Source organism: Nerophis lumbriciformis, linkage group LG21 (genome assembly GCF_033978685.3).
Source record: "Nerophis lumbriciformis linkage group LG21, RoL_Nlum_v2.1, whole genome shotgun sequence".
Classification (NCBI taxonomy): Eukaryota; Metazoa; Chordata; class Actinopteri; order Syngnathiformes; family Syngnathidae; genus Nerophis; species Nerophis lumbriciformis.
In genome coordinates, this window is record NC_084568.2 from 36,440,001 (window position 1) to 36,465,526 (window position 25,526).

General features: G+C 40.5%; 1 protein-coding gene across 4 annotated transcripts in view; it reads right to left on the reverse strand.

The window, feature by feature from the left end:
• fhod3a (formin homology 2 domain containing 3a) overlaps positions 1–25,526 on the reverse strand; it is a 136,764-nt gene that overhangs the window by 9,280 nt on the left and 101,958 nt on the right. For 3 of the 4 annotated variants that reach the window (XM_061982411.2, XM_072915598.1, XM_061982412.2), the window contains 12 exons: positions 25,203–25,435; positions 20,449–20,562; positions 20,023–20,349; positions 19,674–19,736; positions 17,144–17,275; positions 16,950–17,000; positions 14,890–15,116; positions 11,324–11,599; positions 8,721–9,418; positions 5,639–5,779; positions 3,148–3,306; positions 2,887–3,069 (listed from right to left, as the gene is read on the reverse strand). In XM_061982411.2, the coding sequence (XP_061838395.2) occupies positions 2,887–3,069; positions 3,148–3,306; positions 5,639–5,779; positions 8,721–9,418; positions 11,324–11,599; positions 14,890–15,116; positions 16,950–17,000; positions 17,144–17,275; positions 19,674–19,736; positions 20,023–20,349; positions 20,449–20,562; positions 25,203–25,435 (2,604 nt within the window). The remainder of the gene's footprint in view (positions 1–2,886; positions 3,070–3,147; positions 3,307–5,638; positions 5,780–8,720; positions 9,419–11,323; positions 11,600–14,889; positions 15,117–16,949; positions 17,001–17,143; positions 17,276–19,673; positions 19,737–20,022; positions 20,350–20,448; positions 20,563–25,202; positions 25,436–25,526) is intronic. The other variant, XM_061982413.2, reaches the window with a different exon arrangement.

The window sequence follows — 25,526 nt, forward strand, 5'->3', positions numbered from 1 at the left end:
AGGGTCTTTTTTAAAAGTTAATTTAAATTATGCAAGCAATTCATCATTTCATTAATCAAAATTCAAAAGTGTGATTCATCTGATTTAAAATTAATTGTTAGCGAAAACTACAAATGGCATTTGAGGTCTGTGGAACCATATTAAATTAACGAGGCTGCGTGGAAGGTTTTCATGGCGTAGATTTTACCTTTGAAGTCCGCGTGTCGCATGCCGCGGGACAACAAGATGTTGCTAACGAGGCAATTAGCACTAATAGGTTGATGTTTTGCCAGGCAGATGCTGCACACGTTTACACATTTCCTGGAAAAGGTCTGCACATGTTTTCCTGTCGCTGTGGGTGAAAAGTATTGGGACACCCGGGGCCTCATGTAACGGGCTTGCTTGCGCAACAAAAACCTGGCGTACGTCCTCGTTCGCGGACCGAGGCAAATGTCACTACCGCAAAAAGCTCTCCTGGGTTGTAGTAATAAATTGAGTAATCAAATTGTATCCCTTGTGATATGCTGGCATGTTTACATTTAAAAGATTGCATCATTTCGTGGTGGACATGAAGCAGTGAGAAGGAATATCTTTTTTAAACACTCGTCAGTTTTGACATCCGTCTTCTTCCTGATGCCCGACTTTGTATTTATTTATCTTTTTTAGAACACAGCATTTTCAACTGTCGTTAGCTCTTAGCACGAGAGAGAAGCACGCCCTGCTGACCTGTGCAGCGGTTAAGCACATGACCACTTTCGATATGGTTTGCGTACTAACTCCTGCGATCAAGTCCACGTTGATTGAGATGTAACAAAAAAAAGTGCTAGGATTTGATGAAATACATCTGCATTTCTACTGTAGCGCGTAGTTTCTGGATTTGAACGTGCGTCTATTTTTAGTTGTAGCGCCACGTAACTCGAGTTACATGAGGCCCCAGGTCAGTTAAAAGCAGGGACACGGTATTGTGTAGTGTGTCTGCAAGAATGTGGCGTTTAAGTCAGGTCCTTTGAGTTCTTCCACACCCAACTCGTAGTACGTAGTTTTCTGGATTTGAACGTGTGTCTATTTTTAGTTGGAACGCCATGCAACTCGAGTTACATGAGGCCACAGGTCATGGTATTGTGTAGAGTGTCTGCAAGAATGTGGCGTTTGAATCAAGTCTTTTAAGTTCTTCCACACCCAACTCGTAGTACGTAGTTTTCTGGATTTGAACGTGTGTCTATTTTTAGTTGGAACGCCATGCAACTCGAGTTACATGAGGCCACAGGTCATGGTATTGTGTAGAGTGTCTGCAAGAATGTGGCGTTTAAGTCAGGTCCCTTGAGTTCTTCCACACTCAACTCGTAGTACGTCATTTTCTGGATTTGAATGTGCGTCTATTTTTATTTGGAACACCACGCAACTCGAGTTACATGAGGCCCCATGTCATGGTATTGTGTAGAGCAGTGGTTCTTAACCTGGGTTCGATCGAACCTTAGGGGTTCGGTATGTCGGCCTCAGGAGTTCGGTGGAGCCTCCGCCGTGGAGGTCAAGACACACCCGACTCATCGTGTAAATAAAAACTTCTCCCTACGGCGTATTATGGATACGGCAACAGCAGAAGACACACTGATTTGCAGGTGTGTCATTTGTTGTGAGTTCATGCACTGTGTTGGTTTTGTTCTTTGAACAAGGTGATGTTCATGCAAAAAAACCATATAACTTTGTCTTGAATTTGAGAAAAAAAACATTTTATTTTTCACTAAAGAAGGGTTCGGTGAATGCGCATATGAAACTGGTGGGGTTCGGTACCTCCAACAAGGTTAAGAACCACTGGTGTAGAGTGTCTGCAAGAATGTGGCGTTCAAGTCAGGTCCCTTGAGTTCTTCCACACCAAACTCATAGTATGTAGTTTTCTGGATTTGAACGTGCGTCTATTTTTAGTTGGAACGCCACGCAACTCGAGTTACATGAGGCCACAGGTCATGGTATTGTGTAGTGTGTCTGCAAGAATGTGGCGTTTGAATCAGGTCTTTTAAGTTCTTCCACACCCAACTCGTAGTACGTAGTTTTCTGGATTTGAACGTGCGTCTATGTTTAGTTGGAACGCCATGCCAGTCGAGTTACATGAGGCCCCAGGTCATGGTATTGTGTAGTGTGTCTGCAAGAATGTGGCGTCTAAGTCAGGTCCCTTGAGTTCTTCCACACCCAACTCGTAGTACGTAGTTTTCTGGATTTGAAAGTGCGTCTATTTTTAGTTGTAGCGCCATGCAACTCGAGTTACATGAGGCCACAGGTCATGGTATTGTGTAGTGTGTCTGCAAGAATGTGGCGTCTAAGTCAGGTCCCTTGAGTTCTTCCACACCCAACTCGTAGTACGTAGTTTTCTGGATCTGAACGTGCGTCTATTTTTAGTTGTAGCGCCATGCAACTCGAGTTACATGAGGCCCCAGGTCATGGTATTGTGTAGTGTGTCTGCAAGAAGGTGGCATTTAACTCTGGTCTCTTGAGTTCTTCCACACCCAACTCGTAGTCTGTAGCTTTCTGGATTTGAACGTGCGTCTATTTTTAGTTGGAACGGCACGCAACTCGAATTTCACGAGGCCCCAGGTCATGGTATTGTGTAGTGTGTCTGCAAGAAGGTGGCATTTAACTCTGGTCTCTTGAGTTCTTCCACACCCAACTCGTGGTCCGTAGCTTTCTGGATTTGAACGTGCGTTTATTTTTAATTGGAACGCCACGCAACTCGAGTTACACGAGGCCCCAGGTCATGGTATTGTGTAGTGTGTCTGCAAGAATGTGGCGTTTAAGTCAGGTCCCTTGAGTTCTTCCACACCCAACTCACTTGCTTGGGAACCAAAGCTGCCAAGTCGCAAGCTTCCGATTGTCCAAAATGTCTTATAAGATTCACGATATCTGCGGACGAACCTTCTCGGTGGCTTCGTAGTCCATCTTAAAGGCCCACAGCTGAAGCCTGGCGGCGAGCTCGCTGATGGACGACAGCGTGAGCAGGAACTGCTCGGCTGAGCCCAGCGGCACGTCTGGATTGGCCAGCTGAGCCTCCTGGATCTTCTGCTTCTCCTCCTCGGTGGGGATCATGGTGAGGATTTTCTGTTGGGAGCCAGGGAGGGGGGGGGGGAAGAAAAGTATGAAAACAGAGAGGAGGACAAGGTCTCTGTGGCCTCGTACCTCGATGCCCTCCTTGTGGAGCGCGTACTCGTCGAAGTTGAGGATGGCCGTCTTGATGGTGCGGGGAGGCGGCAGCACGGTGAGGCCGATGTTGATGGCGTTGCTCCTCTTGGAATCCAACACGCTGATCTCTTGGCGCTTGTTGTCCGCCGCAGTCTTCTGCGGGACACACGGCAAGAATATAGCGAGAGGGTCACGGCTGGGTCTCCCTGGTGTGGTCCACCTTTCTGGGCTTGTAAAGATTTAGGGGATCATCCCCCACGCTGCTTATATTGTCTGCAGCTGTGAGGTTTTAGTCGGTGGTTACATACTCCCTGGAGTCAACAATCCTTCCATTACACAGCTACTTTTTTATGCTGCGTGGCGTTTCTGTTTGACATCCACCCATATGTTGTTTCAGGGCCGATACCAATACTGATTATTAGCAAGGAGGACAATAATTGATATTTGATATTCATTTGCAGTAACATTCATTTAAATATGAATAGAATAGGTCAGTAAACAACTCAGCAAGGCTCTAAGGTGTTATTTATATATTATTTTTTAGGAAACGGCAGACCGGTAGCGACATAATGTTTAATGCAAACACCTTTATTACGCCTGTCAACATTTGCAGTTTAAAATATGGGAAAATTGGTAAAAATATGGGATTTTTGGACATCACAATAACTTGCAAGCTAATCAATCGTATAGCAGTTTATGGATTTAATACATTGAGCAGCTTAGCAGAAAGGATCACTGATTATTATTAAGTAATAGGGGTGCCAAAAAATGTATTTTGTAATGAACTGTGATTATTATTTAAAACGATTATACGAGTCATACCAAAGACTGTAAAAATGGGAGCCATTACCTCCCTGCTTGGCACTCAGCATCAAGGGTTGGAATTGGGGGTTAAATCACCAAAAATTATTCCCGGGCGCGGCCCCCGCTGCTGCTCACTGCTCCCCTCACCTCCCAGGGTGTGATCAAGGGTGATGGGTCAAATGCAGAGAATAATTTCGCCACACCTAGTGTGTGTGTGTGACCATCATTGGTATTTAAAATTTTTAAAACAATTAAGAAAATGTATTAAAAAAAAATATATATATATATATATATATATATATATATATATATATATATATATATATATATATATATATATATATATATATATATATACATATATATATATATATATATATATACTGTATACCAATTTATTTTTATTTTTTATAAAGCTGTCCTGTCCAGCCACTAAGACAAACCATATTGTGTAAAATAGAGAAGTGTGGGATACATCTCTTTTTGCCTTATTTGTATTTGACTTTTCAAAATGTTTGGGGAGTATTTGATCAAAAATGACAACAACCATAATAAACCGTGTTAAATGTGTAAGCGAACATTTAATATTTTCGTACAGGAAGAATTTTTGACGCACTCGGTTATGCAGTTACACAATGGTATTATTAATATTTGATTTATAATAACATGTAATATTTACATTTTCCTCATTTTAAGCATACAGCAACGTTCGCTTTTTCCTTCAAAAACAACAACACTACCAATAATGGCAGACTTTATGAGACTACTTTGGGACATAAACGTATATTTTTGAGCCTGAGTATAGGGAGGATGAGCTACAAGTTTTAGCAGCTCCGTGCTAAACAGATCCAGCTCTAGTGAAACACTAAACATCATGTCGCAGAACAAGAAACTACCAACATATTAAAACAATCACTTACTGTACAATGTCTGCTCTCACTGGGATCCCGACTGATGGGATGTTTATATCTTCCCGCTTACATGAAGAATTCATCACAATCCTCATGAATGGTTAAACACACAGTTGCTGTAAACACGCGTCTTTTCGTGTGTTTCTCGCGCTAAAGTTGACCGACTTCTCGGTTTACGTCCACAACCTTGTACTATCCAGGTGACAGGCATGATTTATCATCCGGAATTAACTTTTACCAACTCAGAGGCGATGCAGCAGCTCAATATGTCAACATAGCAGCATAAGCTAGTTAGCTCTCTGCGATCACGGCGCCGCTAAAAGTAGTTCCTCTGCGTTAGCGCCTATAATAACAATACCGCTAATACTTTGTTAGCCACTTCGTACGTGCTGTGTTTTACAACTTGCGTGAAAAAAATATGTTCTTGTCTTACAGGCAACATTTAAAAAAAAAGTGCAATTCCCTTAAACGCATACTGTAAGAGTAAAACGAACCACTTAATTATTTTAATATAAGCTGCTTTTATTTATTTCTTTTACATGAATGAATTTGAGTGCAAAATGTGCGATTTAAAAGGAGAGCAACATCCATTTGTGTTGCAGCCATGGTGGTCCTTGACAGAGAGGGTACCCCCACTGCGTTAACAATGTTATGTTAGCACAAGGCAGGTAAGTCGCCTCAGACTTTCTTGTTTGGAGACTTCAAAAAAACTGGATCAGCGCTCACATGACCCGGCTTGACCTTAAATATCTTCAGAAATAGACCTACTTTACCTTAGTGACGGGCATTTCCTTGGACTTGGACTCGAACAGATGCTCCAGCTTGGCTGTGTCCAAAGTTACCGAATCCAGTTTGGACCACAAGGAGTTTCCGTTTCTCTTGTAGTCTCGGCTGGGCAAGTCCGTAGGTCGCACCTGCGAGAGACACACAGCCGACTTAAAACATGTCCACATGTAACAAAGATTGTACGGTATACCGGTACTAGTATAGTATCGCGGTACTAATGAATCAAAAACGGTACTATACTCTGTTTGAAAAGTACCGGTTCCCCCCCTTTTTTTTTTAACAGGCATGACGGCGCGTCGTTGTCACGTCATGACATTGCTGGTTTTACCAGCAGAGGAGCATGTTCGGCAGCGCACACACACGGAGGACTTACAAGCAGACACAGTGTGTAGACAGAAAAGGGAGAATGGACGCATTTTGGTGTAAAAAGTAAAGAAGAAGGTGAAGTTAAAACACTAAAACACCCTCAGGAAGAGCTGCTTTAAGTCATGCAGCTAACATCCATCCGCAGTGTTTTAGCTACTGCTAAATCACTAATCCTTGTCTCCATAGCGACGAATAAAGTAAGTTTCTTCCAAGTACCATTATCACTGCAGGACGAGGAATAGCTAAACATGCTTCACTACACACCGTAGGAGGATACAATAGCTCACCGGCGTCACAATGTAAACAAACGCCATGGGTGGATCTACACCTGACATCCACTGTAATGATACCAAGTACAATAGTGTATCTAGTCAATACTACTATGATTACATCGATATTTTTTATCGTCACAAAATCTTTAAAAAAAAAAAAAATTCATATTATGTTTATAAACTCAGGAAATGCGTCCCTGGACACATGAGAACTTAAATTATGACCAATGTATGATCCTGTAACTACTTGGTATCGGATCGATACCTAAATTTGTGGTATCATCCAAAACTAATGTAAAGTATCAAAGAAGAGAAGAATAAGTGATTATTACTTTTTAACAGAAGTGTAGATAGAACATGTTAAAACAGAAAATAAGCAGATATTAACAGTAAATGAACAAGTAGATTAATAATTAAGTTTTACAGTTTGTCCCTCATAATGTTGACAAATAATAGGTGTATAAATGACACAATATGTTACTGCATACGTCAGCAGACTAATTAGGACTCTTTGTTTGTTTACTTACTACTAAAAGACAAGTTTTATTTTATTTAAGGACTAAATTACAATAATAAACAAATGTTTCATGTACCCTAAGATTTTTTGTTCAAATAAAGCCAATAATGAAATTTTTCGTGGTCCCCTTTATTTAGAAAAGTATCGAAAAGTATCGAAATGCATTTTGGTACTGGTACCAAAACCTTGGTATGGAGACAACCTACGTGTAACAAAGGAATATCTCAATGTATTTAATAGTACTCAATAGTACTTTTAAATAAAAAATGGCCGCAGTGCGTGGACCGTGAAGTGGAGAGGTAAAAGTTTGAATACAACATGACAGATTGTTTTGAAAACCAGTGAAAAACAGTCCGTGTGTTTGTTTTAAGGAGAAAAAGCACATTCAAAATGTTAAAAGAGTACTTTTTATTAAATTTTACCACAATAGAGTTCATAGCCCTTTCCTGCTCCGTCACTGAAAAGAATATAATGGAACATTTTCAGCGTCACGTGTGGCGCAGAGTGCTAGTGCCGGTCTTGTAAAGTAGATACACTGTTGGTATAATCTAGTTGTGTCCGCAAGGTTTGCATGTTTATGTTTTAATTATGTTAAATGTGTTGGAATTTAGGAATCCTTGAGGAGCTGTTCCTTTCAAAATGCCATTCAAAAGACTGGCTCGTTATTAAAGTATTTTTTATTTATTTATTTTTATTAAGAAAACAATCACTAATAGCCTGTTATACGTTAAGATTTAGATGAGAATAATTGAATATACACTATTACGCTATTGGTTGGAATTATTCTGAAATATTGTCTATAACTGTATTTTTGTTGTGTTTTTATTGTAAACATTCCATAAGGCGGTGCCATATTTCCAGGCTTTGGCAGTGACATCATGAGAGTGAATTTTCCCTCACCTAAAAATGAGGAGCATTTTGACAAGTTTATGGACATGAAAAGTAGACATAAAACTGCAATAAAATGATCACATAATAAAAATGTAAGTACATGACAAAATTATACCACCACACCTGGTGTGTGTACGCTTAAACTACTATCCTTTAGAGGAAAAACCTACCACACCTGGTGTGTGTACGCTTAAACTACTATCCTTTAGAGGAAAAACCTAAAAAGTGAATCCAAATAATAAATAAATAAATAAAAATAAAAAAAGTGTTAAAAAAAAAAAAAAGTATTATATATATATATATATATATATATATATATATATATATATATATATATATATATATATATATATATATATATATATATATGTGGCCTCATTTTGGTCTTTAATATAATTTATTTATCATTCATATTATTATTATTAGACTCCCGAAGGGACCCTGCAATTATTTGGGTTTTTTGCAGGCACATTTCATGTAAATTAGCCAGATTGTGAGTTTTAATATGACATTATTTACTTAGATAAGATTATAAATTGCCTTTACTTAGTGTAAAATAGCAATTAGCTGTATCAAGTAATTATTATCATTAGTGGAAATAATAATCATACTAATATGTCACTGTTGTAATTATTATTGGTGCATCTATTGGAGATCATGTCTTTAAAAATATCATTCATTTATCATTCATATTATTATTATTAGACTCCCGAAGGGACCCTGCAATTATTTGGGTTTTTTGCAGGCACATTTCATGTAAATTAGCCAGATTGTGAGTTTTAATATGTCATTATTCACTTTGATATGATTATAAATTACATTTACTTAGTGTAAAATAGCAATTAGCTGATTGAAGTCATTATTATTATTAGTGGAAATAATAATCATACTAATATGTCACTGTTGTAATTAGTATTGATGCATCTATTGGGGATCATGTCTTTAAAAACTGTTTCCAACTTTAATCAAGGTTCCTTGAACTCACCACAGTTGCGTGCCATGAGATGCAAAAGTGAAACTTACCTCACTCCAGAAGAGCCTGATTGTCTTCCTCTTCTTGTTGAAGAGGGGAGGCTCCGGAGGAGGAGGCATCAGCGCGCTAAACGACGGCGGAGGAGGAGGAGGCAGCATCATCCCCGACAAGGGAGGGGGCGGCGGGCAGCTGCCGAGCATGGGCGGGGGCGGCGGGAAATTTGGGGCGCTGGACGGCAGGGGCGGCGGCGGGGGTGGCACGTGGCCGCACCCCCGCATCAGAGTGGTGTCCAGCGCGTCCTTGTCGTCGTCCTCCGTCAGGTCGGTGAAGTTGATGTCCCCGATGCGCAGCTCCCGGGGGCCGGCGAGGAGCTGGTCCCAGATGGCGTCGAATTCCGGCTTGGACGGGGGAGGGGGGAGGTCGTCCTCGTTGTCCGGCTGGGCCTGGGGGCCGCCGAGGTCCTTGATCAAGTTGCCGAAGCGCTCGGCGAAATGGCGAATGCTCCCCCGCTGCTCCGACTTGTCGTCACGGTTGTCGCTCAGCTGCTCGTCGCTCGGCGGTCCGTCAGCGTCCTTGTGCGTCTCCTCTTTGGTGTCGCCCTCCACTTCCTCCTTCTCCACTTCCTCTTCTTCCTCCTCCTCCTCCTGCTCACAAGGCTTCTTGCTCTGCGAGTACAGCATGTCCAGCATGAAGAGCTTACTGTCCAGGAGTTTGCTGCACGGTGGGTTTACTTCATCTTCTTGGAGGCCTGAGGGGAAGCATGGAAAGAAGCAGAGTGTCAAAAAGAAATGATTCTTATTTGTAACGATTCTCAATCAATTAAAACAAATCAAAAATGTATTAGAATTTATAGAAAAAAATGTGTGTGAGGGCCGGTATATTTATTTTTAAATTAAATTCTTAAATTTTATTGACAGATTAGTTAGGAAACATCACTATTATCATTTCAGTTTATTTTTTTAAATGTAAATCAATTTGTAATCGTTCCTTTCTTATGCAATAAATTTAATCAGTACTTATTTCTCTAATCCAGTGGTTCTCAACCTTTTTTCAGTGATGTACCCCCCTGTGAAAATGTTTTTAATTCAAGTACCCCCTAATCAGAGCAAAGCATTTTTGGTTGAAAAAAAGAGATAAAGAAGTAAAATACAGCACTATGTCATCAGTTTTTCTGATTTATTAAATTGTATAACAGTGCAAAATATTGCTAATTTGTTGTGGTCTTTCTTGAACTATTTGGAAAAAAAGCTATAAAAATAACTAAAAACTTGTTGAAAAATAAACAAGTGATTCAATTATAAATAAAGATTTCTACACATAGAAGTAATCATCAACTTAAAGTGCCCTCTTTGGGGATTGTAATAGAGATCCATCTGGATTCATGAACTTAATTCTAAACATTTCTTCACAAAAAAAGAAATCTTTAACATCAATATTTATGGAACATGTCCACAAAAAAATCTAGCTGTCAACACTGAATATTGCATTGTTGCATTTCTTTTCACAGTTCTTTTTGACAGACATTTTTAAAAAAAAATCTCACGTACCCCTTGGCATACCTTCAAGTACCCCCAGGGGTACGCGTACCCCCATTTGAGAACCACTGCTCTAATCAGCCTGACCAAAGCCTAAAGTTCAGGTGTCAAATAAATAATAATCCTTGTGATCGACACATGTTTTCATATCATTTGACAATGTTGTAAGTGAGGTTAGATGTCATAGTTGAATACCATTGAAAGCAAGAGTAGGATTACTGATTCAGTCTTAATATTTGAGTGGACCCCGGGCCCCTCTGTAGTGGAAAACCTGGGCCCCGAGGTCAAAAAGATTAAGAACGCATGACGTGTGATTTTGCGCAACAGCGTTGTTGTTTTACGGAGGGTCAAATGAGACAGAATGAAATAAATACATCTTTAAATATTTGTTTGTTACTAATGTGTTGTCATTAATTCATTAAAAGTTGAATCTCTAAATATTATTAAATGTTTCATTAGTTTATTTATTTAACCATTTAATTAATTATTTCAACATTGAATATTGGCCCATACCATATCGAGAGGAATACTACATACTTTTATTTTATGTTGAATATTTATTTTTGAATGTTATTGGAAAATATTTGATCAAGTAAATTGAGTCAGCCAGAAACCAAAGGTAAGAATGACATTTTTTAATTTTTTTTTTTTTTTTACACATTTATCATTAATTATCTGTAATGGACTTATGCTGTCTTTCATTAAGTTGAAGTGGAGTTGTATAATTTTTCGGCTTACACTCAGGCAGTAAGTGAAATGATGCAGACACGTTTGTTACTGGATACTTTCTAATACGCTTCTGCCTTTTGAGACTTTGCATGTGTGAATAATATGCAACTATAATTATTTGATACTTGTTTATACTGACAAATGTGCAATATTGTTCAGTTATTATAACGTACGTCTAGCTTGTTTGCTATCGTGTGCTTAGCTGCGGCGCAGCTGCCAGTTAAAATACACAGACAAAACCGCAAGACCAATCGTGCGTTCCTACCGGAGGACATTTCGATGTCACCTGGCTGCTTGTGTCGGACATTCTCCATCCAAACACCGTGCGATGCGCTGATATCGAGAGCGGTATGGTATCGGGACATCCTTAGTGGTTAAAAGGCGCTCACCGTTCTCGCTGCTCCCTCGCTCCTCTCTCTCCAGGGTGCTGCTGGCCGAGGAGATGCTGGAGGCGGAGCAGTTGTCCTTCTCGTTCACCTCCTCGTTCTGTCTCTCCTTGTCGCTCAGGATGCCGCTGTCCTCCTCCTGCTCCGCCGGCTGCTCGCTCTCCTCCTCGCTCTCTACCACCGCCTCTTCCTCTTCCTCCTTCTCCTCCTCCTCCTCCTCTTCTTCTGCGGCGGCCTCTTTCTCCTCTACACTGGCGCCGGAGTCATCTGCCTCTGCCGCTATACAGGAGCACAATCATATTTATTGTCGACGACACAGAAACTGCTTAGGCTGCTGCGCCCGCGACCCGACTTTGGACAAGCGGAGGGAATAGAGAAACAATGTCTCAGGGCTCGATGTGCAATATTCAAAGGCGGCCCTGTTTGGGCGGCGCGCTTGGATCAGCACATGTTCGCTCTCAGGAAAAACAAGCAACACTTGGCGAGCGTTAACCACACCCGGAACAGGAAATGAAGAGCCCGGTTCCTGTTTGCGTCGAAACACACAGTCGGCGCAGTGATGCCGGCGGGGTTAGAATAACACGGCGTGGTGAGGCCTCATTGACTGTGCCACACCTTGAGGCAAAATAGGCCAGGTAAAGAACATGATATACAACGTTACATTAAAGTCTGAAAAGGAGTAGGAAGAAGCAGAGCCTATTTACCGTAAGAATAACAGTGGTGCTCTTTTTTCTATTTACAATAATACACTTTTAAAAGGACTGGAGATGTTAGGGTTCAGTTGCCATCATTTTACATAAAAATAACAGATATACAGTTTTTCCATTTACAGTAATAGACTGTAGAAACGACTGTAGATTTTGGTTATTTTGCCATAATTTTACTGTGAAAATAACATTGGTGCTGTTTTTCCCATTTACAGTAATACACTTTAAAAAGGACTGTAGATTTTATGTTAAAAAAAACAACTGTCAGTTCAGTCGCCATAATTTTAACATAAAAATAACAGATACACAGTTTTTCCATTTACAGTAATACACTGTAAAAACAACAATCATAGATTTTACGGTAAAAAAAAAAACCACTGGCAGGTCAGCTGCCAGAATTTTACCGTAAAAATAACAGTGATGCTGTTTTTTCTATTTACAGTAATACACTCTTAAAAGGACTGGAGATGTTAGGGTTCAGTTGCCATCATTTTACATAAAAATAACAGATATACAGTTTTTCCATTTACAGTAATAGACTGTAGAAACGACTGTAGATTTTGGTTATTTTGCCATAATTTTACTGTGAAAATAACATTGGTGCTGTTTTTCCCATTTACAGTAATACACTTTAAAAAGGACTGTAGATTTTATGTAAAAAAAAAACAATTGTCAGTTCAGTTGCCATAATTTTAACATAAAAATAACAGATATACAGTTTTTCCATTTACAGTAATACACTGTAAAAACAACAATCATAGATTTTACGGTAAAAAAAAAAAACACTGGCAGGTCAGCTGTCAGAATTTTACCGTAAAAATAACAGTGACGCTGTTTTTTCTATTTACAGTAATACACTCTTAAAAGGACTGGAGATGTTAGGGTTCAGTTGCCATCATTTTACATAAAAATAACAGATATACAGTTTTCCATTTACAGTAATAGACTGTAGAAACGACTGTAGATTTTGGTTATTTTGCCATAATTTTACTGTGAAAATAACATTGGTGCTGTTTTTCCCATTTACAGTAATACACTTTAAAAAGGACTGTAGATTTTATGTAAAAAAAAAAAAAACAATTGTCAGTTCAGTTGCCATAATTTTAACATAAAAATAACAGATATACAGTTTTTCCATTTACAGTAATACACTGTAAAAACAACAATCATAGATTTTACGGTAAAAAATAAAACACTGGCAGGTCAGCTGCCAGAATTTTACCGTAAAAATAACAGTGATGCTGTTTTTTCTATTTACAGTAATACACTGTAAAAAGGACTGGAGATGTTAGGGTTCAGTTGCCATCATTTTACATAAAAATAACAGATATACAGTTTTTCCATTTACAGTAATAGACTGTAGAAACGACTGTAGATTTTGGTTATTTTGCCATAATTTTACTGTGAAAATAACATTGGTGCTGTTTTTCCCATTTACAGTAATACACTTTAAAAAGGACTGTAGATTTTATGTTAAAAAAAAACAATTGTCAGTTCAGTTGCCATAATTTTAACATAAAAATAACAGATATACAGTTTTTCCATTTACAGTAATACACTGTAAAAACAACAATCATAGATTTTACGGTAAAAAAAAAAACACTGGCAGGTCAGCTGCCAGAATTTTACCGTAAAAATAACAGTGATGCAGTTTTTTCTATTTACAGTAATACACTGTAAAAAGGACTGGAGATGTTAGGGTTCAGTTGCCATCATTTTACATAAAAATAACAGATATACAGTTTTTCCATTTACAGTAATAGACTGTAGAAACGACTGTAGATTTTGGTTATTTTGCCATAATTTTACTGTGAAAATAACATTGGTGCTGTTTTTCTCATTTACAGTAATACACTTTAAAAAGGACTGTAGATTTTATGTTAAAAAAAACAACTGTCAGTTCAGTCGCCATAATTTTAACATAAAAATAACAGATACACAGTTTTTCCATTTACAGTAATACACTGTAAAAACAACAATCATAGATTTTATGGTAAAAAAAAAAAAACACTGGCATGTCAGCTGCTAGAATTTTACCGTAAAAATAACATTGGTACTATTTTTCCAATTCACAGTAATACACTGTAAAAACAACGATTGTAGATTTTACAGGAAAAAAAGGGAAAAAAAGACTGGCAGCTCAGTTGCCTGAATTTTACTGTAAAAATAACAGTGAGTAATGCACGGTCAAAACAACGATCGTAAAATTTACGATAGAAAAACTGGCAGCTCAGTTGCCATAATATTACCATAAAAATAACAGATATACAGTTTTTCCATCTAAAGTAACACACTGTAGAAACGACTGTAGATTTTACAGTAAAAACTGTTAAAAAAACAACTGTCAGTTCAGATGGCGGAATTTTACTGTGAAAATAACAGTGGTACTGTTTTTCAGTAATACACTGTAAAAATAATGACTTTTAGGGTAAAAAAACTCCCAAAAATATAAAGTTCAGTTGCCAGAATTTTTCCATAAAAATAACAAGTTATACTGTTTTTCCAGTTACAGTAATACACTGTAGAAACAACGACTGTAGAGTTTATGGTAGAAAAACTGGTAGCTCAGTTGGCAGAGTTTTACCGTGAAAATACCAGTGGTACTGTTTTTCCATTTACAGTAATACACTGTAAGAACAACGGTCGTAGGTTTTACGGTAAAAATAACTAGAAATGTACAGTATGCAAAGAACAACCGTAGATTTGACGTCATTTCAGTCTGCAAAATGTGAGCATGAAAATAACACTGCTAGTTTTTTTATCTGCCAGTCATTCTGTGCACATTTGACAAAGTCTGGTCAGTGAGCTGACATTTTTGTACCGTAAAATATTCAGATTTTTTGAGAGTACAACAATTCTTACCAGCCTCGGAGGGAGCGTAAGGGGTGGCGTCTTTGGTGTTTTCGGCTTCGATGTCGGCCTCGCCGTCCTCCTGGTAGGTGAGCGAAGACGGGGTGCTGCTGCGGGACGACGAAGGCCAGGTTCCGGACGGCTCGAAGGTCGGGTCCGGGTCAGAGCGAGCCCTGGGCGGGCGAGGGAGGCGCTCTTTCTCGTACTCCTCGGCCGCCTGACGCTCCACGTTCTTGTACCTGAGAGGGAGGACGGCAGGAGGTTTCTCTGAGCATCCAACCTGCCGCACTGAGGGCGCTCCTTCCTCTAAAGCCCCGCTCCCTTTTCCCATGAATGTGTGCCGCTTCTGTTCTGGGCTCATTAGCATCCGGCCACTTCACAGGGTCTTAGGGAGCTGGATACTGCTTTGTGTGTATTGGCCGGGTGTGGAGTGCACAAGGAGACTTGCCAACTGTGGATTGTGTGCAAGACCCTGCAGACTGGATCTTGACCACCGGGCACAAACCCAAACACTGTATGCAGAATCGGCGTATCAACGCAAACTAGGGCTGGCGTTCAATACGCTGAGTTGTTGAGATCTCTCTCATCTGCGTGTATCATGTGGGACTCACTCGATGGACAGTTGTGTGTTTGGTCCAGCTGGCCGGGGACGTTTTTTCCGGTTTATTTGTGGAAGCACTCCATTTATGTCGAATTAGCTTGTCTCCAAGTTCCATCTTTATAGCGTCAAAATCGCTTTCATCCCCCTCTCCCTCCCCCCTCTCAATACGCTGAGTTGTTGAGATCGCTCCCTCGTCTGCGAGGCTGCTTCTCATCAGTATGCAAGCAAGCTAGCGAAACAGATGGGAATATTTTTAAAACTAATTCAACCCCGTGTGGCATTCGTCATTTCATAGCAGATAAAGTTGAACTGCACTTTTTGGGGGGAATTTTGCCTATCGCTCACAATCATAATGAGAGACAAGGAGACAAAAGTTTTTTTTGTGTGCATTCTAACATTAAAAAAAATCTTGTTCTTGGTGGCTAGCAATGTAGCTAATGTTAGCAATCAATTCTACTTCTAAATCACTTTAAAAATGCCTTCAAAAACCGTCGACAATACTTCATTTACCTTCTGTAACCCGAAACGTGTTTGAGTTTGTAATGCACAACACTGTGATAGGACTCCAATCTGTACTGAGTGAAAAAAATCATATTACAGTGTCTGTAAAGTATTATTTCATCTTTTGTTTGTACACAGCTAGCCAGACAGCATATGTACTGTAGTTATAATAACACACACGGCGTGCTGCAGTGTGTATATTGTACATACATATATATATATATATATATACTTGCAGTGTGTATATTGTACATATTACATATTGTTATGAAGGTGTCTGTTACTACATTATATATATACTTGCAGTGTGTATATTGTACATATTACATATTGTTATGAAGGTGTCTGTTACTACATTATGTATATACTTGCAGTGTGTATATTGTACATATTACATATTGTTATAAAGGTGTCTGTTACTACATTATGTATATACTTGCAGTGTGTATATTGTACATATTACATATTGTTATGAAGGTGTCTGTTACTACATTATATATATACTTGCAGTGTGTATATTGTACATATTGCATATTGTTATGAAGGTGTCTGTTACTACATGATATATATACTTGCAGTGTGTATATTGTACATATTACATATTGTTATGAAGGTGTCTGTTACTACATTATATATATACTTGTAGTGTGTATACAAAACATGAATTTTAAAGGTGGTTTAAAGGGCTTTGAAGGCTACAACGGGTGCAGTTTCCCTTTAAGACTTTTCAAGATCCTGCGGACACCTTGTATACCTGACCCCTAAACAATGAAACCATTACCCAAACATGACATAACCTCATTTATCCGCAATACTACGCCTCATAATAATGTTCGAGTACTTGGTTTTTGTGAGCTTCATGAGCTAAAGTGAAAAGTAGACATGACACGACCTGACTGTCCAACAATGACAATGACCCAGACTCCCAGATGAACCTGATCTCAGTGTGGTTTGTTTTCATTCAGCTTACCTCTCCTCCCGCGCCAGCCTGGCCTCTTCCATCTTGTCCACATAGTCCCGGCTGTGGCAGACACACAAACAAGAATGGAGTTTGTAGCATCCACGAAATGACGACATTTCCCCCAACGTTGACACGGAAGAGTTCAGCTTGAAGCTGGGAGGCTGACATGACGCCAAGGCTGGTTAATACAGTATGTGCCTCACCTGTGTTTGTTTCTCTCCTCTCTTTCGATCCTCTGCAGCCGCTCCTCTCTCTCCACACGGCGGCGCTCTCGCTCGGCTGCCAGGGACTCCTGGTGTTGTCGGTAGGAGGAGGACAGGAGACTCCCCAGAGGCCTGAGGGACGGTAAGACAATCTTTCATTAAACCTCTTAAGGCCCAAGCTGTTTGTTTACATGCTTTTTTTTTTTATTTCTCTTTGCGCTTATTGGACCCTAATTAGAATAAAAACTAAGAATCATCTTTTCATATGATGTACTTAGTCCATAAGTACACAAACGTGTACTTCATGTGTAGTGACATGCTAATTCTTATTTCAAATTCCATATTATGTTATACTCTTCTGACACCACCAGATGGCAGTATAAGTGTCCACATAAGCGGCCACAAGACCCCAATTCAGTAGTGAACACAATTTTGGAAATAAGAGCTAAAAGGTGCTGTCCATGCATGTGGCCACTAAGCCTTTAGAGGTTTTTAAGGCAAGTCTGTTCAACCACATTTTTTTTGGAGGCCTCATTTCTAGAAATCTGACTTTTAACAGCGACTTGACAACAAAGTAAAGTGCTCGAGTCATTGTTTCCTGGCGGACCTTTTAAGCGACGCACACATTGACACATTGAACAGAGATATTTAGATTGTTTTGTATTGAAATTGCTGACTTTGATGTCTTTTGTATTCGTAGCCGTGTTGTTTTTTGTCTGAGAGTAACGATCAAACCTAGTTTCATACATGTAGTGCTATATTTGACCAGTAGAGAGCGACAACGCTAACAGGGATAAGTCACATACAATGTTTGGTCATTTCTAGGTATAAACATTTGTTTATTGCGTGAATATATTAACACTAAACCTTCTATTTTAATGATGTAAAATACATAATGCACGTTATAATTTGGCTTTGTTTATTTTATGGTAATATTTCTAGTCTTACAAACCTGAATGAAGGAAGAAGTGTAAAGACATAAAACTAAGAAAGGAAAATAATTCAAAACAAGTAACATCGATCCTCAAGAAAAATTGGGGCTTCAGTTTCTTCATGCTGTTAACTCTCTGCACACGCTGGAAACAAGTAGCGAGGGCGGAATAATGAATGTATTGACAGTGCAGTAGTGTTGTCCCAAAACCAATATTTTGGTACTGGTACCGGTACCAAAATGCATGTCAATACTTTTCGGTACTTTTTGATACTTTTCCAAATAAAGGGGACCACAAGAAATTGCATAATTGGCTTTATTTTAACAAAAAATCTTACAGTTTATTAAACATATGTTTATTATTGCAAGTTAGTCCTTAAATAAAATAGTGAACATACTAGACAACTTGTCTTTTAGTAGTAAGTAAACAAACAAAGACTCCTAATTAGTCTGCTGACGTATGCAGTAACATATTGTGTCATTTATACACCTATTATTTTGTACACATAAGTTAAGGACAAGTGGTATAAAATGGATTATTAATCTACTTGTTCATTTACTGTTAATATCTGCTTATTTTCTGTTTTAACATGTTCTACCTACACTTCTGTTAAAATGTAATCACTTATTCTTCATTTCTTTGATACTTTACATGAGTTTTGGATGATACCACACATTTAGGTATCGATCCTGTAACTACCAAGTAGTTACAGGATCATACATTGGTCATATTCAAAGCCCTCACGTGTCCAGGGATTTATTTACTGACATTATAAATATAATATAAATTTTTTTTAAAAACGAAAAAAGATTGTGTGATGCTAAAAAATATTGATGTAATCATATTAGTATCGACAAGATACGCTCCTTTACTTGGTATCATTACAGTGGATGTCAAGTGTAGATCCACCCATGGCGTTTGTTTACATTGTGACGCCGGTGAGCTATTGTATCCTCCTACGGTGTGTAGTGAAGCCTGTTTAGCTATTCCTCGTCCTCCAGTGATAATGATACTTGTAAGAAACATACTTTATTTGTCGCCATGGAGGCCAGGATTAGTGATTTAGAAGTAGCTAAAACACTGCGGATGGACGTTAGCCGCTAGCTAGCTAGCCATGTCTTAAAGCAGCTCTTCCTGAGGGTGTTTCAGTGTTATAACTTCACCTTTATCTTGTGTGAAATGCGTCCATTCTCTCTTTTCTGTCCATACACTGTGTCTGCTTGTAAGTACTCTGTGTGTGTGCGCTGCCGAACATGCTCCCCTGCTCGTAAAACCAGCAACGTCATGACGTGATGACGACGGGGTACGGGGGGGCTGGTACTTTTTAGAGGCGGTATAGTACCGAATATGATTAATTAGTATGGGGGTACTATACTAGTACCGGTATACCGTACAACCCTACAGTGCGGTGTGAAAGTTGATGTGTTTATTAGGTAAACGCAGTCTCAAAGGACGATAATTTAGTTCTAAGGAAACATCCACATTTGGAGCCCTTGGGCTCTTGAAATAGCGGCCCTCTTCACAATGTCGCTGAATAGCCCTGACCTAGTCAATATGGAATATAAGGAGGATGATGATGATGATGTGCGGGACCTCACCTGGGACCGGTGGGCGTGGAAGAGCCGCTGCTGAGGGCGGAGTGGGCCGAGACATTTCCGTTCCTAGAAGAAGAAGAAGGGCAGAAGTGAGGAACGGCATGTTGACCGAGCGGTCGGCGGACAGGAGGCAGACGCCGTGTCATGTGAGCTTTGTTTCATACGGTTATCCTGCTGAGAGTGAAGGGAGGAAGTGAAGGTGAGAGGATGAAGTGAGGAAGGAGGCCCACGGGTGGAAGAGCGAGGAACTGGCGTGAAGATTAGGGGCAAGGAACCCAAGTGAGGACGCAAGACGAAGAAAAAGTGATGAAGGAAAGTGGAAGAGCCAAGATGGACCGGGTGCCCCTCTGACCTGGAAGACGCCGGACTGTCGGTCCCTTGGTCCAGGTCGTAGGAGAAGAGGTGGAACTGCGTGTGGGGCCGGTAGGGCAGGCCCTCGGGGGAAGGGTGAGAGGTGCTGGGGCTCACCTCCCTGCTGGCCGGCACCGTGCTGATCACCCTCTTGCGGGCCAGCAGGCCGGCCAGGAGCGAGGGGGGGCTGAGGGGGGCGGGGAGAGGAGGAGGAGGGGGCATGGGGGGAGGGCTCCCTCTCCATCCATCTTGCTCCTGCAAGGGTCCGGACGTGATGGTGATGGACTGGACTGTGCGTTGAATGATGGAGGGAAGAAGCCTGACCGGGCTATAAAAGGAACAAACATCAATCAATGAAAGCCGGAGGCATCGACCGGAGGCCCCAGGGTGCCGAGTGCAAGTCTTGGGAGGGTTTGACCCGTTGTACCTGCTGCCACTCGGACTAGACTCTAAAAAAACCTCATCGCTTTCTTCCGAAACGAACCGGGTCGCTGGGGGGTCGTCTTCTTCGTACTCCGGTATCGCTCCGTACTCCTCTTGTCTACGGAAGCATGAGACGGGGGAGGGTGGTTACATGCACGGGACCATGGAGGGAAGTACACATGGAAGTACACATGGAGGGAAGTACACATAGAAGTACACATGGAAGTACACATGGAAGTACACATGGAGAAAAGTACACATGAAAGGAAGTACACATGGAAGGAAGTACACATGGACGGAAGAACACATGGAAGCACACGTGGAAGTACACATGGAGGGAAGTACACATGGAAGTACATGTGGAGGTGGGTACACATGGAAGTACACATGGAGGGAAGTACACGTGGAAGTATACATGGAAGTACACATGGAGGGAAGTACACGTGGAGGGAAGTACACGTGGAAGTACACATGGAGGGATGTACACATGGAGGGAAGTACACATGGAAGTACACATGGAAGTACATATGGAAGTACACATGGAAGTACATATGGAGGGAAGTACACATGGAAGTACACGTGGAAGTACACATGGAAGTACACGTGGAAGTACACATGGAGGGATGTACACATGGAGGGAAGTACACGTGGAAGTACACATGGAGGGAAGTACACATGGAAGTACACGTGGAGGGAAGTACACATGGAAATACACATGGAAGAACACATGGAGGGAAGTACACATGGAAGTACACATGGAAGTATACATGGAAGTACACATGAGGGAAGTACATGTGGAAGTAAACGTGGAAGTACACATGGAGGGAAGTACACATGGAAGTACACATGGAGGAAAGTACACATGGAAGTACACATGGAGGGAAGTACACGTGGAAGTATACATGGAAGCACACATGGAGGGAAGTACATGTGGAAGTACACGTGGAAGTACACAAGGAGGGAAGTACACATGGAAGTACACATGGAGGGAAGTACACATGGAGGGAAGTATACATGGAAGTACACATGGAGGGAAGTACACATGGAGGGAAGTACACATGGAAGGACACATGGAAGTACACATGGAAGTACACATGGAGGGAAATATACATGGAAGTACACATGGAGGGAAGTACACGTGGAAGTATACATGGAAGACAAGTACACATGGAGGGAAGTACACATGGAGGGAAGTATACATGGAAGTACACATGGAGGGAAGTACACATGGAAAACACATGGAGGGAAGTACACGTGGAAGTATAAATGGAAGACAAGTACACATGGAAGACAAGTACACATGGAGGGAAGTACACATGGAAGTACACATGGAAGGACACATGTAAGTACACATAGAAGTACACATGGAGGGAAGTACACATGGAAGTACACATGGAGGGAAGTATACATGGAAGTACACATGGAGGGAAGTACACATGGAAGTACACATGGAGGGAAGTACACATGGAAGTACACATGGAGGGAAGTACACATGGAAGTACACATGGAAATGTAAAAGACTGAAAGTGAGGGGGAATGCTGAGGAAGTGTGGACTTTAAGTCTCTGATACCACAAAACTATGCCCTCTAGTGGCTGTTCTGACTAGGACTGTCCCGGTATGACAGTGATATTGGAGCTTTCGAGTATTGGACGATACCGATATCTATCCATACGATATCAGCACAAATCACAGTACTTTTATTGTGGAATGTTAGAAAAGGCTGGATCAAGCGAAAAGAGTCAAAGCAAAAACAATGACAGGTTTGAAATACACTACCACTAAGAAAAGACTTACGCGGTCTTTAAGTTGAAGTGGAGTGGTAATTTTTATTTTTTGGCAACTCCTAGTAGCCACAATAATTTAATTTGAATGATGTGGACAAGGTTTGTTACTGGATACTTTTTAATCCGCTCTTTGTATGTGTAAGTAATATGCAACACGTGTTGTTTTATTGTTCAATAATTATTACCTATGTCTAGCTTGTGTGCTATTGTGTGCTTAGCCGTTGTGTAGCTGCTAGCTCCAAGCACAATGGTTCTCAAACCTTTCCACCACCTCAGAAAACACCTGGCTCTCCGGGTAGCATTATAATGACCTGATATTAAAACACAGTAGCGTAGCAGGCCTAAGTATTCATTGAGACAAGAAAAAGGTTTTACTTAACACGTCTATTTCATATTTTTGTGCAACATTACATACACTTTGTGTTTGAATAATATAGGGGAAAAAACACTGCGCTTTAATCAAGCGATTCTTCGGCATACCACTAGAGGGACCCTGTAACACAGTTTGACAATCCATGTTTACCTTAATTTAGAATAAACTGTCTGCTTTTTGGAGCACATTTAGATGTTAACTGGCAAGTAAACACTCTGTATCGGTCATTCGATACTTTGAATCGGGACACCTCTAGTTATGACATCATAGCAATCTGATTGGACACTAACTCGGCGCTTTGTCGTCGTCATTGATTCTCTTTGCAGAACATTACAATTGCATAACTCAGCATTCACACTATAAATATATATGTACATGTGTATAATTATACATATATATGTATGTATATATGTATGATGGAGGGAGTGAACAGATGGAGGGTTAGATGAGATGATGATGAATAATCGAGAGGATAATGATAGATTCTTGTTGCCATAAGCACATTAGAACATGCATCAGAAGAAAAAAAAGACCTTAATTATTAAACTTACCTGCAATTATTATATTACAAATGCAGCTACTGCCATCTTGTGGGGGTAATAATACAACAGGAGGTTGCCTACAGCCACAGCTTTTAAGGCAGTTTTTTTTTTATTAGAGTTCTTTGCTTTTGCAGACCACACACCTGACATAAATAGAGGTGTGGATTGGAGCGTGTACGGTAACGATGGAGGGTTTGTTTTGAGACCGCTGTAGGTGCACACGTAGCATGGGAATGAACCCCTGCTCGTTTCATCACGCGCACACTCGGAATAATTCATCCTTGCTCAGTAGTTACTTGATTTAGGGGCGCACTGACCAAACTTTTTCCACTGAGGGCCACAAGCTGACAAATCAAAGGGTGTAGATCCACCCCCCCAAAGAGGTAGAAAATGCACTTTCGGTACACATTTTGTGGGAATACTGAAGAGCCAAACTTGAATGTCAACAGTTAGCATGCTAGTTAGATAGCGTCAAGTAACAAAAACATATGACTCATAGGTGTATAAAAGCAAAATAACAACAACAAAAAAAAAGGTTTGCATGCTAACAGTACCATGCCAACATGCTAACAATTAGCATGGTGGTTAGAGAGTGTCGAGTAACAAAAAAATATGAATCACAAGTGTATACCAGCAGCATGAGCATGCTAACAGTACCACGCTAACAATAGCATGCTTACAGTTAGCATTAGGGAAATGCTCAAATATATGTCACTGAGGTGTCTATTTTAGCATTCAAAAAAGCTAGCATGCAAATTTTAGCACGCTAGGTAGCATTTGTCAAGCAACAAGATATTAGACGCTGATATGTATACCTGAAAATTTGCACCAAAAAAAAGCTAGCATACTAACAGCTAGCCTTCCAACACAATATTGGACGCCGAGGTGTTTACATGTAAAATTAGCAAAACAAAGCTAGCATGCTAACAGGTATCTTTAGTCAAGCAACAAAATATTTGACGCTTTTGTATATACCTGTAAATTTAGCAAAAAATCTAGCATACTAACGTTAGCATGCTAACAGGTAGCATTCGTCAAGCAACAAGATATTGGACGCTGATGTGTATAACTGAAAAATTTGCTAAAAAGCTAAAATACTAACATTGGCATGCTAACAGGTAGCATTTGTCAAGCAACAAGATATTGGACGCTGATGTATATACCTGAAAAATTTGCAAAAAAGCTCAAATACTAACATTAGCATGCTAACAGGTAGCATTTGTCAAGCAACAAGATATTGGACGCTGATGTATATACCTGAAAAATGTGCAAAAAAGCTAAAATACTAACATTAGCATGCTAACAGGTAGCATTTGTCAAGCAACAAGATATTGGACGCTGAGGTGTATACCTGAAAAATTTGCTAAAAATCTAGCATACTAACGTTAGCATGCTAACAGGTAGCATTCGTCAAACAACAAGATATTGGACGCTGATGTGTATACCTGTAAAATTTGCAAAAAAGCTAAAATATTAACATTAGCATGCTAACAGGTAGCATTCGTCAAGCAACAAGATATTGGACGCTGATGTGTATACTTGTAAAATTTGCAAAAAAGCTAGCATGCTAAAATTAGCATGCTAACAGGTAGCATTCGTCAAGCAAACAAGATATTGGACGCTGATGTGTATACTTGTAAAATTTGCAAAAAAGCTAGCATGCTAAAATTAGCATGCTAACAGGTAGCATTCGTCAAGCAACAAGATATTCGACACTGATGTGTATACCTGTAAAATTTGCAAAAAAGCTAAAATATTAACATTAGCATGCTAACAGATAGCATTCGTCAAGCAACAAAATATTTGGCGCTGAGGTGTATACCTGAAAACTTTGCAACAAATCTAGCATACTAACGATAGCATGCTAACAGGTAGCATTCGTCAAACAACAAGATATTGGACGCTGATGTGTATACCTGTAAAATTAGCAAAAAAGCTAGCATGCTAATATTAGAATGCTAACGAATGCGCCGCGGGCCACACTTTGGACACCCCTGCACCACAAAACCGCGACGAATGGACTCCACCAGTCCTGATTTGAGGGTCCTGGCACTCACCGCTCAGCGATCTCCTCGGTTCTTGACCGGAACGGATGGAAGCCCGCTCTCTGGGGGGATGCCGAGCTGCACGGGGAGGCCTGTCCGGACCGCCCGAGAGAAGCCCGCCGGCTCCGCCTCCTCTCCAAGCCGCACCTTTTATCCCCGCCCCCGAGGCTGGACCGCCGGCGTTCCCTGCGGCCGGTGGGCGGACGCTCGGTGTCGTCGTCGCCGTCCTCGTGCCGCAGCGTGGACTGGTGGGCAAAGAAACATTGACAGTGAGATGGCCACAACCCTCCGTGGTCACTCTGCACTTGTGTGAGATGGCCACAACCCTCCATGGTC